Source organism: Equus caballus, chromosome 10 (assembly GCF_041296265.1).
Source record: "Equus caballus isolate H_3958 breed thoroughbred chromosome 10, TB-T2T, whole genome shotgun sequence".
In the NCBI taxonomy this organism is placed as follows: domain Eukaryota; kingdom Metazoa; phylum Chordata; class Mammalia; order Perissodactyla; family Equidae; genus Equus; species Equus caballus.
The window spans coordinates 5,469,465-5,481,713 of NC_091693.1; the positions used below are offsets into that span (position 1 = coordinate 5,469,465).

General features: G+C 46.2%; 2 protein-coding genes across 3 annotated transcripts in view; both read left to right on the top strand.

Annotated features, from left to right (window-relative positions):
• Positions 1-3,113, top strand: part of GPI (glucose-6-phosphate isomerase) — a 31,654-nt gene extending 28,541 nt beyond the window's left edge. Inside the window, exons 14-19 of the mRNA XM_001490607.6 lie at positions 212-341; positions 495-571; positions 2,020-2,148; positions 2,369-2,444; positions 2,530-2,596; positions 2,708-3,113. Coding sequence (XP_001490657.3) covers positions 212-341; positions 495-571; positions 2,020-2,148; positions 2,369-2,444; positions 2,530-2,596; positions 2,708-2,843 — 615 coding nt within the window. The 3' untranslated portion in view covers positions 2,844-3,113. The remainder of the gene's footprint in view (positions 1-211; positions 342-494; positions 572-2,019; positions 2,149-2,368; positions 2,445-2,529; positions 2,597-2,707) is intronic.
• A 2,687-nt stretch (positions 3,114-5,800) lies between these two features.
• The window catches only part of PDCD2L (programmed cell death 2 like), a 28,222-nt gene continuing 21,773 nt past the window's right edge, over positions 5,801-12,249 (top strand). The window contains exons 1-5 of one of the 2 annotated variants that reach the window (XM_023649510.2): positions 5,801-5,960; positions 6,061-6,227; positions 6,371-6,431; positions 7,705-8,078; positions 9,048-9,158. In XM_023649510.2, the coding sequence (XP_023505278.1) occupies positions 5,853-5,960; positions 6,061-6,227; positions 6,371-6,431; positions 7,705-8,078; positions 9,048-9,158 (821 nt within the window). In that variant the 5' untranslated portion in view covers positions 5,801-5,852. The remainder of the gene's footprint in view (positions 5,961-6,060; positions 6,228-6,370; positions 6,432-7,704; positions 8,079-9,047; positions 9,159-12,249) is intronic. The other variant, XM_023649511.2, reaches the window with a different exon arrangement.

The window sequence follows — 12,249 nt, forward strand, 5'->3', positions numbered from 1 at the left end:
TGGTTATGGGTCCTTCAGAGTGGTCTAAGCCAGAAAGCTTGTGAGCCTGTGTTCTCACAGGTGAGGGGCGATAAAAGGATCATGCCTGTGGACATCTTCACAGGGCCAGGGCAGGGTGGATATGCCTGGTGCATCTCACACAGGATTTGGGCACCGTGCTTGAAGGAGCAGGACTTGCAGGGGGAGGGCTGAGTCTCTGTCTCCATTCCAGGGTGACATGGAGTCCAATGGGAAGTACATCACCAAGTCCGGCATCCGTGTGGACCACCAGACAGGCCCCATTGTGTGGGGGGAGCCAGGAACCAATGGCCAGCATGCCTTCTACCAGCTCATCCACCAAGGTAGGGCCCATCTGGCCTGGGTGGGAGTGCTGCTGGGGAGGGGAGGGACCACCAGCAGAGACTTTGCCATGAGGCCGGTGCTCTCCTGTAGGCCATATGAGTGGCTCCCATGGGTTGGGGTAGGCACCTGGGTGACCGCTGTGCCCTTCACAGGCACCAAGATGATACCCTGTGACTTCCTCATCCCGGTCCAGACCCAGCATCCGATAAGGAAGGGTTTGCATCACAAGGTAAGAGTCCCCATCCAGCCCTTCCTCACACACTTGTAGGCTCACATTACATGCTCACATTACACTCAGACCTCTTAAGACCTGATGCATTGGTTGGCGGTTATACTAGTTTTCTATTCCTGCCGTAACAAATCACCACCAACTTAGTGGCTTGAAACAACACCCATTTATTATCTTGGTTTCTGTGGGTCCGAAGTCCAGCAGGCTCTGCTGGGTCTCTGCTCAGGTTCCCACAGGCTGAAGCTAAGGTGTCAGCAGGACCGTACCTTCCAGGAGACAATAGGGGGAAATCCTGTTCCTTGCTCATTCACATTGTTGGCAGAATTCATTTCCATGTGGTGGTAGGACTGAGGTCCAGTTTCCTTGCTGGTGGCTGGGGGTCATTCTCAGCTCCTAGAAGCTACCTTGGCTCGCGGTCCCCTCTGCCTCAGAACCTGAAGTGGTGGTTTGAGTCCCTTTCAAGCTTCAATTCTCTGCTGCCTCCTCTGTAGCATCTCTCTGCTGGACTCATTTGCCTTCCTCTCCTACTCTAAAGGGCCTGTGTGATTACATCAGGCCCACCTGAATAATCTCCGTATTTTAAGGTCTGCAACGTTAATTCTATCTGTAAAATCCCTTTGGCCTTGTAACATAACATACACAGGCTTAACTCAAGGGGCAAAGATCATGGAGCCAAGATCTTATCTACTATAGCAGCAAACGGGAAAACCATCCAACTCTTAAACCTGACACAGGCCTTGAAGAGGACTGATAGTGCCTTATCTCAGGGTACAGAGTAGCATGGGTTACTGTGGGCACAAGCTTTGGCCTCAGAGACTTGGGTTTGCATTCTGATTCTTCCCCTCTGTACTTCTGCAATTCATTGCTATTGACTTGAGGAAACTGTGGCTCAACTAGAAAAGGGATGATGCCTCGCCTCTCAGGATCTTTTTTTTTTTTTGAGGAAGATTAGCCCTGAGCTAACTGCTGCTGCCAATCCTCCTCTTTTTGCTGAGGAAGACTGGCTCTGAGCTGACATCCGTGCCCATCTGCCTCTACTTTATATGTGGGATGCCTACCACAGCATGGCTTGCCAAGCAGTGCCATGTCCGCACCCGGGATCCAAACCAGTGAACCCTGGGCCACTGAAGCGGAATGTGCGCACTTAACCACTGCGCCACCAGGCCGGCACCCCCCTCGGGATCTTAAAAGATAGATGTCGGTCAAGTTCTTAGCAGGGCCCTTGGCAAGTGGTGCATATTCCTTAAAGGGTAGTTATCATTATACCTACTTTCCAGTGTCATCAGATGTGCCCTGCCATACACCCTTGCTCCAGCTGAGCTCTATGTGGGGTCCAGCAGTGTGACCCAGGCTGGGACCAGCCTTAACTGGGAAGTGCCGGGCAGTCTTGTCCCTCTGCCTAAAGCCCAGACAGTATTTTAAGTGTAACTGGGTATCTCTCTCGTCAGATCCTCCTGGCCAACTTCTTGGCCCAAACTGAGGCCCTGATGAGGGGGAAGTCAACAGAGGAGGCTCGGAAGGAGCTCCAGGCTGCGGGAAAGAGTCCGGAGGACATAGAGAAGCTGTTGCCACACAAGGTCAGCACTTCCCTTGAAGTGGGCTTTGGGTGGCGTCCTGGAGTTGGAAGGATAAAGGCGTGGGGGCGGGGGCTTATGGTGTGCCCGGCTCGTCCTATACAATAGGAGAGGCTGTCCTTAAAGATCTGCATATCCTAGCCCCTAGGGCAGACTGTGCTTCCCCTCTGAGGATTTGGGGTTCACGACTAACTGGGGGACATTTCCTGGGTGTTTTCTGAAGGTCTTTGAAGGAAATCGCCCAACCAACTCAATTGTGTTCACGAAGCTCACGCCATTCATTCTTGGAAGCTTGATTGGTGAGTGAGTGGGGAAGGTCCCTGCGTGGGGTGGGTTGGATTGTGCTAGTGAAGCCCTAACGTGCACCGTCTGCCACCTGTGTAGCCATGTACGAGCACAAGATCTTCGTTCAGGGTGTCATCTGGGACATCAACAGCTTTGACCAGTGGGGGTGAGTTGCTGACTCAAGGGGGAGGGAAGGGAATGCCTGTGGGTTGGCTTGTGGATTTCACTAGCAATGCTTGAACCATCCTCATACCATTCTTTCTCCTCTTCCTGGCAGAGTGGAGCTGGGAAAGCAGCTGGCTAAAAAAATTGAGCCTGAGCTTGATGGCAGCAGCGCAGTAACCTCTCACGATTCTTCCACCAATGGGCTGATCAACTTCATCAAGAAGGAGCGTGAGGCCAAAAGCCAATAAACTCATGGGTGGCTGCGGTCCCTGTTGTGACTGTCCTTTTTGTCCCTCCTCACCAGAGTCTGCACTGCTTGGTCCTGCCCAGAGCACAGTCTGGTTGCGGGCTCGGACCACAAGCCCTCTGGAGGAAGCTGGTCTGGAATTGCCACTCCTTCCATGCCCACACTCCCTCTGTTGTACAATTAGCTGAAGTGATTAAGTGCAGCTGATTTTTCTGACCCATGTTCACACTGTCCATATATCAGTTACAAAAATAAAGATGCCACAAAGGAAGTTGTAGGCTCAGCCTCTTGTTTCCTGAGATGATGCTCTATGCTGGAGTTAGAGTCCCCAGCAGGAGGAGTGATGTGCCTTGATTGAGATTGGACTGTAAGTGATGAGCAGGTCCAGAATGGAGGATGGGCCCTTGAGAAGTGGGTAGGGTGAGGCACAAATCAAAGTCACAAGGGGCACTTGGCCTCTGTAATCAAATCCCTTCTCCATCTTCTTCCACTCCTCACCTCTGTGTCTTTGGAGGAATCGTATACTTCTGTTCACTGGATAGTTTTAAAACTGCGCTGAGATTATGTCTGTTTTGGGTGAATTCCTGGCCAAGGTAAAGGGTAAGTGCCATCTCCTGGCTCAGGTAATTCTTCCCTTTTATAAGATAGACATTGAAAGAAGGATTTTTGAACAGATTCCCCTTTTATCTTCTATTCAAGACATTAAATAATATTTCTGGCCAATTAAACAGAAAAGGAATTCTATTTAAAGAGTTGATGGGCAGAACTGATGGGTAGGCGAGAGGCTGAGCTTCCAGGACCTACCCCCAGACCATGATACAGAATCCAGATGGGGAAACTGCTACCCCTTTCACAAGACCCTGCTGCCCTCGACCTTGTCATCGGGCGGCCTTCACCCCCTTCTCTCCTGGGTCGCCCACTTCTGAGTTGTGCTCTAGCTTGGTCACATGCCTTCCGCAAGACAGGGAAAGCCAGGATTCCTACTTTTTGCTCCTATAAGGGAAAGGCAAACTGTACCCACAAAGGCTCAAAGTAAGGAATGACCATACAGGTCCAAATGTCCACTTAAAGCAAAACTCAGAAATTGTTGGCACTTTTCATTTTTCTGTTGGTGAAATGGGTTTTTTCTTTTTTAATTTCAAAAAATGAATGACCACTTCTTTCCCCACCTTTATAGAGGTGAAAGATTTCTTTTACAGCTGAGCTCTGTTGAGGCCCCTGCTAACCCACCTCCTTTCTCAATGTAGTGGATGAAAAGTGAAAGCCTTTTCCCATCAGAGGCACTTCCTCTATTACAAAAGAGGAAGCACAAAAAAGGTCTGCAGACTGAGAGGAAAATTAAAGGTGGCAAAACTTTCAGGCTAATTTAGCTCACGTGAAGGATCTCTTAGTAGTGGGACCACTGTGTTCCTCTAGGCCAGCTGCCAAGTCTCATGTCTTCCCTTATGCAGGAGAAGCTGGCACAAGACTATGGGCCTTGCAAGTCTTGAACAGTATATTAGGGTTCTCCAGAGAAACAGAACCAATAGGATATATAGAGATACATAAGAGGAGATTTATTATGAGATTTGTTTCACGTCATTATAGAGGCTGAGAAGTCCCATGATCTGCTTTCTGCAAGCTGGAGACCCGAGGAAGCCAGGGATATAATTCCTTCTGGGTCTGAAGGCCTTAAAAATGGGGGGTGGGGGGGTGGGGCAAGGGTGTAAGTGCTGGAGTCTGAAGGCCTGAGAACCAGGAGCTCTGATGACGGCAGAAGACAGGTCCCAGCTCAAGAAGAGAGAGAATTCGCCCTTCCTCAGCCTTTTTGTTCTATTCCAGCCCTCAATGGATTGGATGATTCCCACTCATACTGGGGAGGGTGATCTTTACTAGCTGTCTGATACAGATGCTAATCTCTTTCAGAGACAGCCTCACAGACACACCTAGATGTGGGCAACCCATAAAATTAACCATTACAAACAGCTTTTCAGTGCAACACCGAAGCAGCTTTCAACGTCTTCATTCTGGACTAAAATACAAATAGTATCACAACTTGATGATTTGTGTGTTTGTCAGGAGGTCCAAACCCTACAAAATCATGAAGTAAGTCAGATACTTCAAATCTTACACGTGCAAGCACTTTCTTGTTATATTGTTCCAAGGTCTCCACAAATGTCAGTGTCAAATCTGATGTTAAATTGCCTCTTGAATTTCAGAGAGTGTCAGCAATTACCATCTTGAAAATTCATCTTAAGTAATAAACCTCCACGCTGTCATCACACTTTGATCAAGAGGCTGTTACAGGCAGTGTTATGTAAACAGATGACTGGTGTTGGGGAGAGCTCCAACATTTTGGCGGATGTTTTGTTGTGTTAGCAAGAATAATAAATTTGAAGTTTATTTCTTCCTGCAATAATTTAACTTCTTTCCTTAAAATTCACCTTTTCCAGAATGTAGCCTTTGTGTCTGGATTCTTTCATTTAGCACGATGTTTTTGAAATTCACGCATGTTTTGCAACAAGCTTTATTATGGAAAATTTCAAACATAAAACTCAAATATATAATAAACTTCCATGAGCCTGACACCAACTTCAACAATTAACAACCCACGGTCAATCTTATTTTACCTGCCTCCCCTCGCCCCAATCATGTTCCAGCAAATCCCAGATAGACTAGTTCATTTATAATCATTTCAATTTCAATCATATCTCTAAAATTAAAGACTTTTTTTTTTCTTATTAACGATAATCCTATTATCCCACTTATTTCAGGTAAAGCTTTTAGGCAATACTACTTCATAGTAGATAGTGCATACTTCCTACTGCAGCGCATTAGGAGGTGCATAGCACCCGGGGCTGCCGGATTTGAGCCCACGACAGGAGCAGTCCCCTGTAGGGCTCGGGCACAGCATCCTCGGAACGGTTCCTGAGGGGGCGGAGGTGGCTCTTAGGGGCAACGGTGCGCGTGCGCAGGGAGGCGCCCCACCTCGGCAGCCGTAGTTCGCCGTTTCACGTGGGCGCCCGTCGTCATGGCGGCCGTTCGGAGGCCAGTGCTGCTCGGCCTTCGAGATGCTGCAGTGCGTGGCCGCCCCACGGGGCCTGGCGCCTGGACTGCCAGCAAGCTGGGCGGCCTTCCGGTGAGGTGGGGCGCCGGAGCGGGGGTCGGGGGGCGCCGGGGTGAGGGGGCGGGCGAGGTCCCGGGGCGCACTCTGGGTCTGAGCGCTCCTCTGCCCTCAGGACGCCCTGCCCGCCGTGGCAGCGCCGAGGCCGGTGTGCGAACGTTGCAGGCAGCCGCTCGCCCTGGTCGTGCAGGTGTACTGCCCGCTGGAAGGCTCCCCGTTTCATCGGCTCCTGCACGTGTTCGCCTGTCCCCGGCCGCGGTGCGGCAGCGGCGGCGCGCGCAGGTAGGCGCGGAAGGGGCGGAGCTGCCCGCGGGGTTCACCCGGAGGGGCGGGAGCTGGCGGCCGCCCGGCGCCCCGGCGTGGGGCTGGCCCGCCGGCGGGCGGGCGCGGGGGAGCCCTCACCGCCGTTTCTCTTTACCCCGAAGCTGGAGGGTGTTCCGCTCCCAATGCCTGCAGGTGCGAGAGAACGAGGCGCTGGACGCTCAGGTAAAGCGGTCGTGACTAGCTTGTTATGAGTTGCTGTAATTTGAGGATGTTTTCCAGAATGTCATTTGGGACAAACTTTAAGCCATGTTTTTGAGGTACGTTTGAATGGTTTTTGTTCATCCCTAAACCACAGAGTGCCGTTTCCCTGAGGTTTTGTGAGTTGTTTGTTTTAATCTACACTGAAAGTCTTGAGGCACATAGCGTATTTTTGTTTGGGAAAAAGTTTGTGTATATACATATTTGTGGTTGTGTGTCATACATGTATAGGTGTTTACAGGAAATATACTTACTGTGTATTGTATACTGTATATATACAATATATATGTATGTGTATATGTATGTAACAAACACGTTATAACAACGTGTATATATGTATGTGTATATATATATAACAAACAAGTTAAAATAAAATGAAATCTTAATTTATTGAAGCAGAAAGTCAGGCAAGTTCGTAGCTGCGGAACAAAATTCAGCCTCCCTTTGCCTGTAAATGTCACTTCGTGTTTACCCTGAGTTCTTCATATGTGCCAGGCATAGTGCTAGCAATACCAGGAATAAAAAGATGAAGACAGCGATGTCTGCCTGTGTTTGTCAGGCTTCACTTGTGCATAATAGAAAAGCTCTTTGACTTTTTAAAGCTGAGACAGACTTAGAATTAGGTTTTTACTAATTTATTGGGTAGGTTGGAGGAGGCAATTCCAGAAACAACTTCCAGAACCACACCTCGGAACTGGCCTAAGAGTTGCCGTGTTGCCTCTCGTGCAGTCAGGAAGCTGAGGTGTGGTCTGGTGAGCTGGAAGCTGCCCTGTCAGAACTATTGACAACAGAGCCTTGCTCTGCTGCCATTTACAGACTGGCTGCCTTTTGCTTCGTGGCCTCTCTTTCGACTTCGCTCTCTCTCAAATTTGTGTCTCTCTATAGTGGACCTGATTAGCTCGCTCCTGATCATGTTTGGCACCCTAGCTGCTAAGGAGTCTGGGAAATGTAGTTCTTTTCTGCCAGGTTCTGCAATGCATGCGCAACCAAAATAGCTTGGAACATTTGGTTGAATAAACCACGATGTCTGCCATACAGCCGCTGAAAGGAAAGACAATACTTGTCACCTCCAACATACTTTTGAGTAAATGAGGTCCAGGAAGTTGAATCAGAGTGCCAGGGGGAAGGGGCTGGTGTGAAGGCTCCCTTACAGCGCTCAGGAAATTGAAGGGATGAGTAGGGAATGGGTGAGATCACCCAAGTGTGCTTGAACCTCATTCACTGGATATTCTTCTAGAAGCAGGAAAATGGCCTCGCAGCTGAGGATTGGTGTGAAGGTGCAGATGACTGGGGAGGTGACGGTGAGGAGGCATCTCCACCACAGCCTACCCTGGATTTTGGAAATGATTCCAACAGTGCCAAAGACACAGACTGGACAGCCCAGCTCCAAGACCTCCACTTGCAGGATGCCGTTCCGGGTGCTGCTCCTCCTGCGCCTCCTGGGGAAGGAGTGGCTTTGCCTTCTGTGGTGCCGCAGTTCCTGCCCTACTACATCTGTGTCGTAGATGAGGATGATTACAGGGGCTTTGTCAGTCTCGATCACGCTCATAGCCTTCTGAGGGAATATCAACAGAGAGAAGGAATTGATGTGGAACAGTTGCTTTCCCAAAGGTGAGAATGTGCTGCTGAGGTTGAGAGGTGACTTGATCAGGAAGCTGCCGCAGTAGGTATGTGTAGTTTTACCCTGGTACCTGGAGAGACTTTTTCAGGCAGTGCTTGTGTGCGTAGGACCTTTCTGATTTACTCCTCTTGGATGAGAAAGAGAGACAGAGACAAGGGGATCTTATCAGCCCCCCTTGAGATAACTTGAAAACACTTTGATGTATTTATAAGGAGCCTCAAGAAAATGAACCATCAGAAGTTAGGGATACCAAGTATTTACAGAGAAAGATGTGTTCACTATCTCTTTAACTTTCTTTTCTGTTTTTAAATGTATAGCTGAGACAGGTAAATTAGAAAAATGCCGTTTGTTTATTGACTCTCGGCTGTGGCTCAAGAACCGGCCTAGGACCTCGGAGACCCTCCCAGAGCCCCAGTCCTCACTTGTAAAATGGGCGTGATATTGATATCTCTGTTGTACATCTCATCAGGTGGTTTGGGAGTCAAGTGAGAGAGTAGTCTTGAAAGGCTTTATAAACCAAAGCCCTCTAAAGAAGTAAGAACGATCATTTTTGCTCTTAGAAAAGAAGTGCAACAGGATATTTGGAGAGATAACCTGGTTCTTTACGAGAGCTGTTTCATTTGTAAGCTTTTTCAGAGTAATGTTGGAATGCATGAAGACATATTAGTGTTTGAAAATAATCCAGAATGGAAAAAGAAATGGAGAGTCAGAGGGCATAATGACTTTTTAAATTGCAGATAATTACCCTAGGGTTGAAAACGGCCAGGGAGCAGGCCTTGGGAGAAGGGTGGGGCAGGGGTTACTGTTGTGCGTTATAAGGTATTACATTTTTGATATTTAAATTGTGTGCATATATTGCTTTGGTAAAATTATTTTTTAAAGAAAATTATCTTGTTTAATCTTCTAAATCCTGCAGTTCTCTGGATATAGACACAAGTGTTTCCTGTTTCTCTTTTTAGTCTTCCTAGTGATGGTGATGAAAAATATGAGAAGACCATAATTAAAAGTGGAGATAAGATATTTTACAAATTCATGAAGAGAATTGCTGTTTGTCAGGAGCAGATTTTGAGGTAAAAGCACATTTTATTTTAGTGTTTTTCTTGATTATAAAAGTAATACGTGTTAGGAAAACACATGTTAGTAACACGTGTTAGGAAATTATAACAAGAAATCCAAAATCCACAATGGTCCCCAAACCAAGAGGCTAAGATTTTAGTATATTATGTTCACTCATTTATTATGCATTTGGATGCATGCATGTAGGAAGGTATTGTGTATTTTTTAAAAACATAATTTGGATCATAGGGTATTTATAATTGTTTTCTTTTTCAATAATATTCATAGATATGGAGGGTTTTCCTATAACAATTTCTCGAAAAGTTTTTTTCTGCGTTTTTTAAACTTAAATTTTCAATAGGTAGTACATTCATAAGGTTCAAAAATATTGCTGGTTTTCTGTGTGTGCTTAAGGAGTCTCTTTATGCATGTATGAGCAAATATGATTACGTTACATTTTTTTACACAAAAGGAAGCATTCTAGACACATTCTGTATCCTGCTTTTTTAACTCTACACTGTATGTAGGAGTACTGTATCTTCTTTAGTACATTGAGAGCTTTGTTTTAAAAAAAAAATATTTAGGGGCCAGCCCCATGGCATAGTGGTTAAGTTTGGTGTGCTCTGCTTTGGCAGCCCAGGTTCACGGGTTCAGATCCTGGGCATGGACCTACATTACTCGTCAGCCATGCTGTGGTGGCAACCCACATATAAAATAGAGGAAGATTGGCACAGATGTTAATTCAGGGCTAATCTTCCTCAAGTGAAAAAAGGAGGAAGATTGGCAACAAATGTTAGTTCAGGGCCAATCTTCCTCAGGGAAAAAAAAAGCGCTTCATAGTAGTTTAGTCCCTCATCTGTTTTCCTTGTTGATAGACATTTAATGTTGTTTCTAAACTTTTGCTGTTATAACTTACGCTAATGAACAACCTTGTACCTATGTCAGTTTGCATGTATGCACGTGTATCTGAAGGTTACGTTCTCTGAAGTGGCCTAGTTAAGCGAAAGGGTATGTGCAGTTGTAATTTTGATTGATAGCTCCAAAGTGACTCCCTTGGACCTTAATTCCTATTGCTCTCCTGTCAGCTTTAATTCCTACTGGCGATGTGTAAGTGCCTATCTTCCCATAGCTTGATAATTTGTAAGTGTGAGCTTCATGCTTTTGTGTTTCTGCCAATAAAAGGTGAAAAAGGGCATCTTAGTATAATTTTATTTTGCTTTTTTCTTATTATGAGCATCTTTATGTTTTTGAATCATTTCTGTCTATTCATATTCTTTACCCATTTTTCCGTAACTTCTTGGTCCTTCTGATTTCTAGGATCTGTTATGATGTTAAGGAAATCAGCCCTTTATTATGATTAATTTTCTTGATTTGTTTGTTTTTTGACCTTCCTTATGGATATATTGTTGGGTATTTAATTGCTCCCGTCTAGTTTGTTTCACAGTTTAATTCTGCATTACACATCCCCTTCATAAATCCTAGAATTTTTTATGATTTCCCATGATCTAGTTCTAGAAGTGAAATTCAGGATCAACGATTTGAAGTTTAAAGGTTCTTGATGTATATTGTTTAACTGTAGTTTTTACTACCTAGTTACAAAGTCAGGCTTTACTGGTGATTCCTACATCCTAATTTTATTGGTGAAATTCGGTTTATTTTTTCTCCTTGTTTTAGTTAGATATGGCAACTAGAAATCTCATAACACACGTGCCCTCATGAAAGCATGCCCAAATTATGATACGTTCTACAGAATTTTCAGATTGAACACATATTTTTAAGCATCTGCTACCTCAGTAGTGACGGTGTTTCTGGAGACCACCCTCTGGGAGGGGCCTCTTCCCCAGTGAGACTCATTGCCCACACGGAGCCCCTGCTACTGAAGGGCTGAGTTACTGTGTGCTGGGGTGGGAGGACGACCATAACCACTGCCGTTGGTGCTGGCCACAAAAGTACCTAGCCTGGTCAGGGAGCGGACAACACTATACGCTATGACGAGTGCCCAGGAGAGCTGTGAGCAAGTGTCCAGGAGCACAGTGGAGGGATCAGAGGCCTCTGCCTTGGTGCATCAGGGAAGGCATCATGCAGGAGAGACAGACTTGGGCCCTCAGTCCTGCTGGAGGGACTAAAGGGCAAGGATGCTCTGAGTCACAGGTTGGTCACTGACTAAAGAAAAAGGTACCCAAGTACATAGTGATGGAGTGGGGGCAATTGAGTGAGCTGGACGTCAAGGTGTCTGAAGTGACAGTAGCTTGGCTGAAAGACTGTTCGTTCTCCTTTGCTTCCACAGCTCCATATCTTGACCTCCTTTAGAAAGACATACACCCTTGTTGTCTTCCTTCCTTGCCAGACTAGGTGCTCCCCATACTTGGTACCTGGTACTGGCATGGATTAGGTGCTTGACTAGTATGTTTTCAGTCCATTTCGTACTAAACAGTTTGTACTTTATTGTGTAACCAATGAATGCCAGGGGAATGATATGTTTGCTCTGAGATTAGAGAAAAGGAATCCAGGTGAGAGATGGTGAAAGGGTTTGGATCATGGCAGAGGATATGGGAAGGAGAGGATAAATATGGAAGACGTTCGTGTAATGGCAAGTCTTGGTGGCCACTGGATGTGAGAGTAAAAGATTAGAAGGCAGCAAAAGTGGTTTTGAGGTTCTGGCTTGTGAAGTTGGACGAGCGTTGATGCTGTTCTGGAGATGGAGGTTTAGGAGGCTGTTATCTGGAGCACAGGGGTCTTGATTTTTCTCGGACTGCAGTGTGTGTCCTCGTCAATTTAATCTACATCTTTACAATTAAATCTTTGTTACTGATAATAGCTTTGATTTCGTTTCCTCTGTGCATTCTACTTTACAAGTTTTGTGTATTGAAGACATATTACTTTTGTAGTAAATGACAAGTGCTCATAGAACATTGAACCCGAGGCCTTGGAAGTTCAAGGCCGAGGTGTTCCGTTTCTAGTTGTGGGTCCCTGGGCAAGTCACTTAACCTTTGTTCTCCCAGTGCCTCGCCTCTAAAATGAGGGTGATGATATAACTACCTATTTCCTAGGAATCCTGTGAGAGTTAAATGAGGTGATGAGTGAGAATACTCTGTGAGACATTTA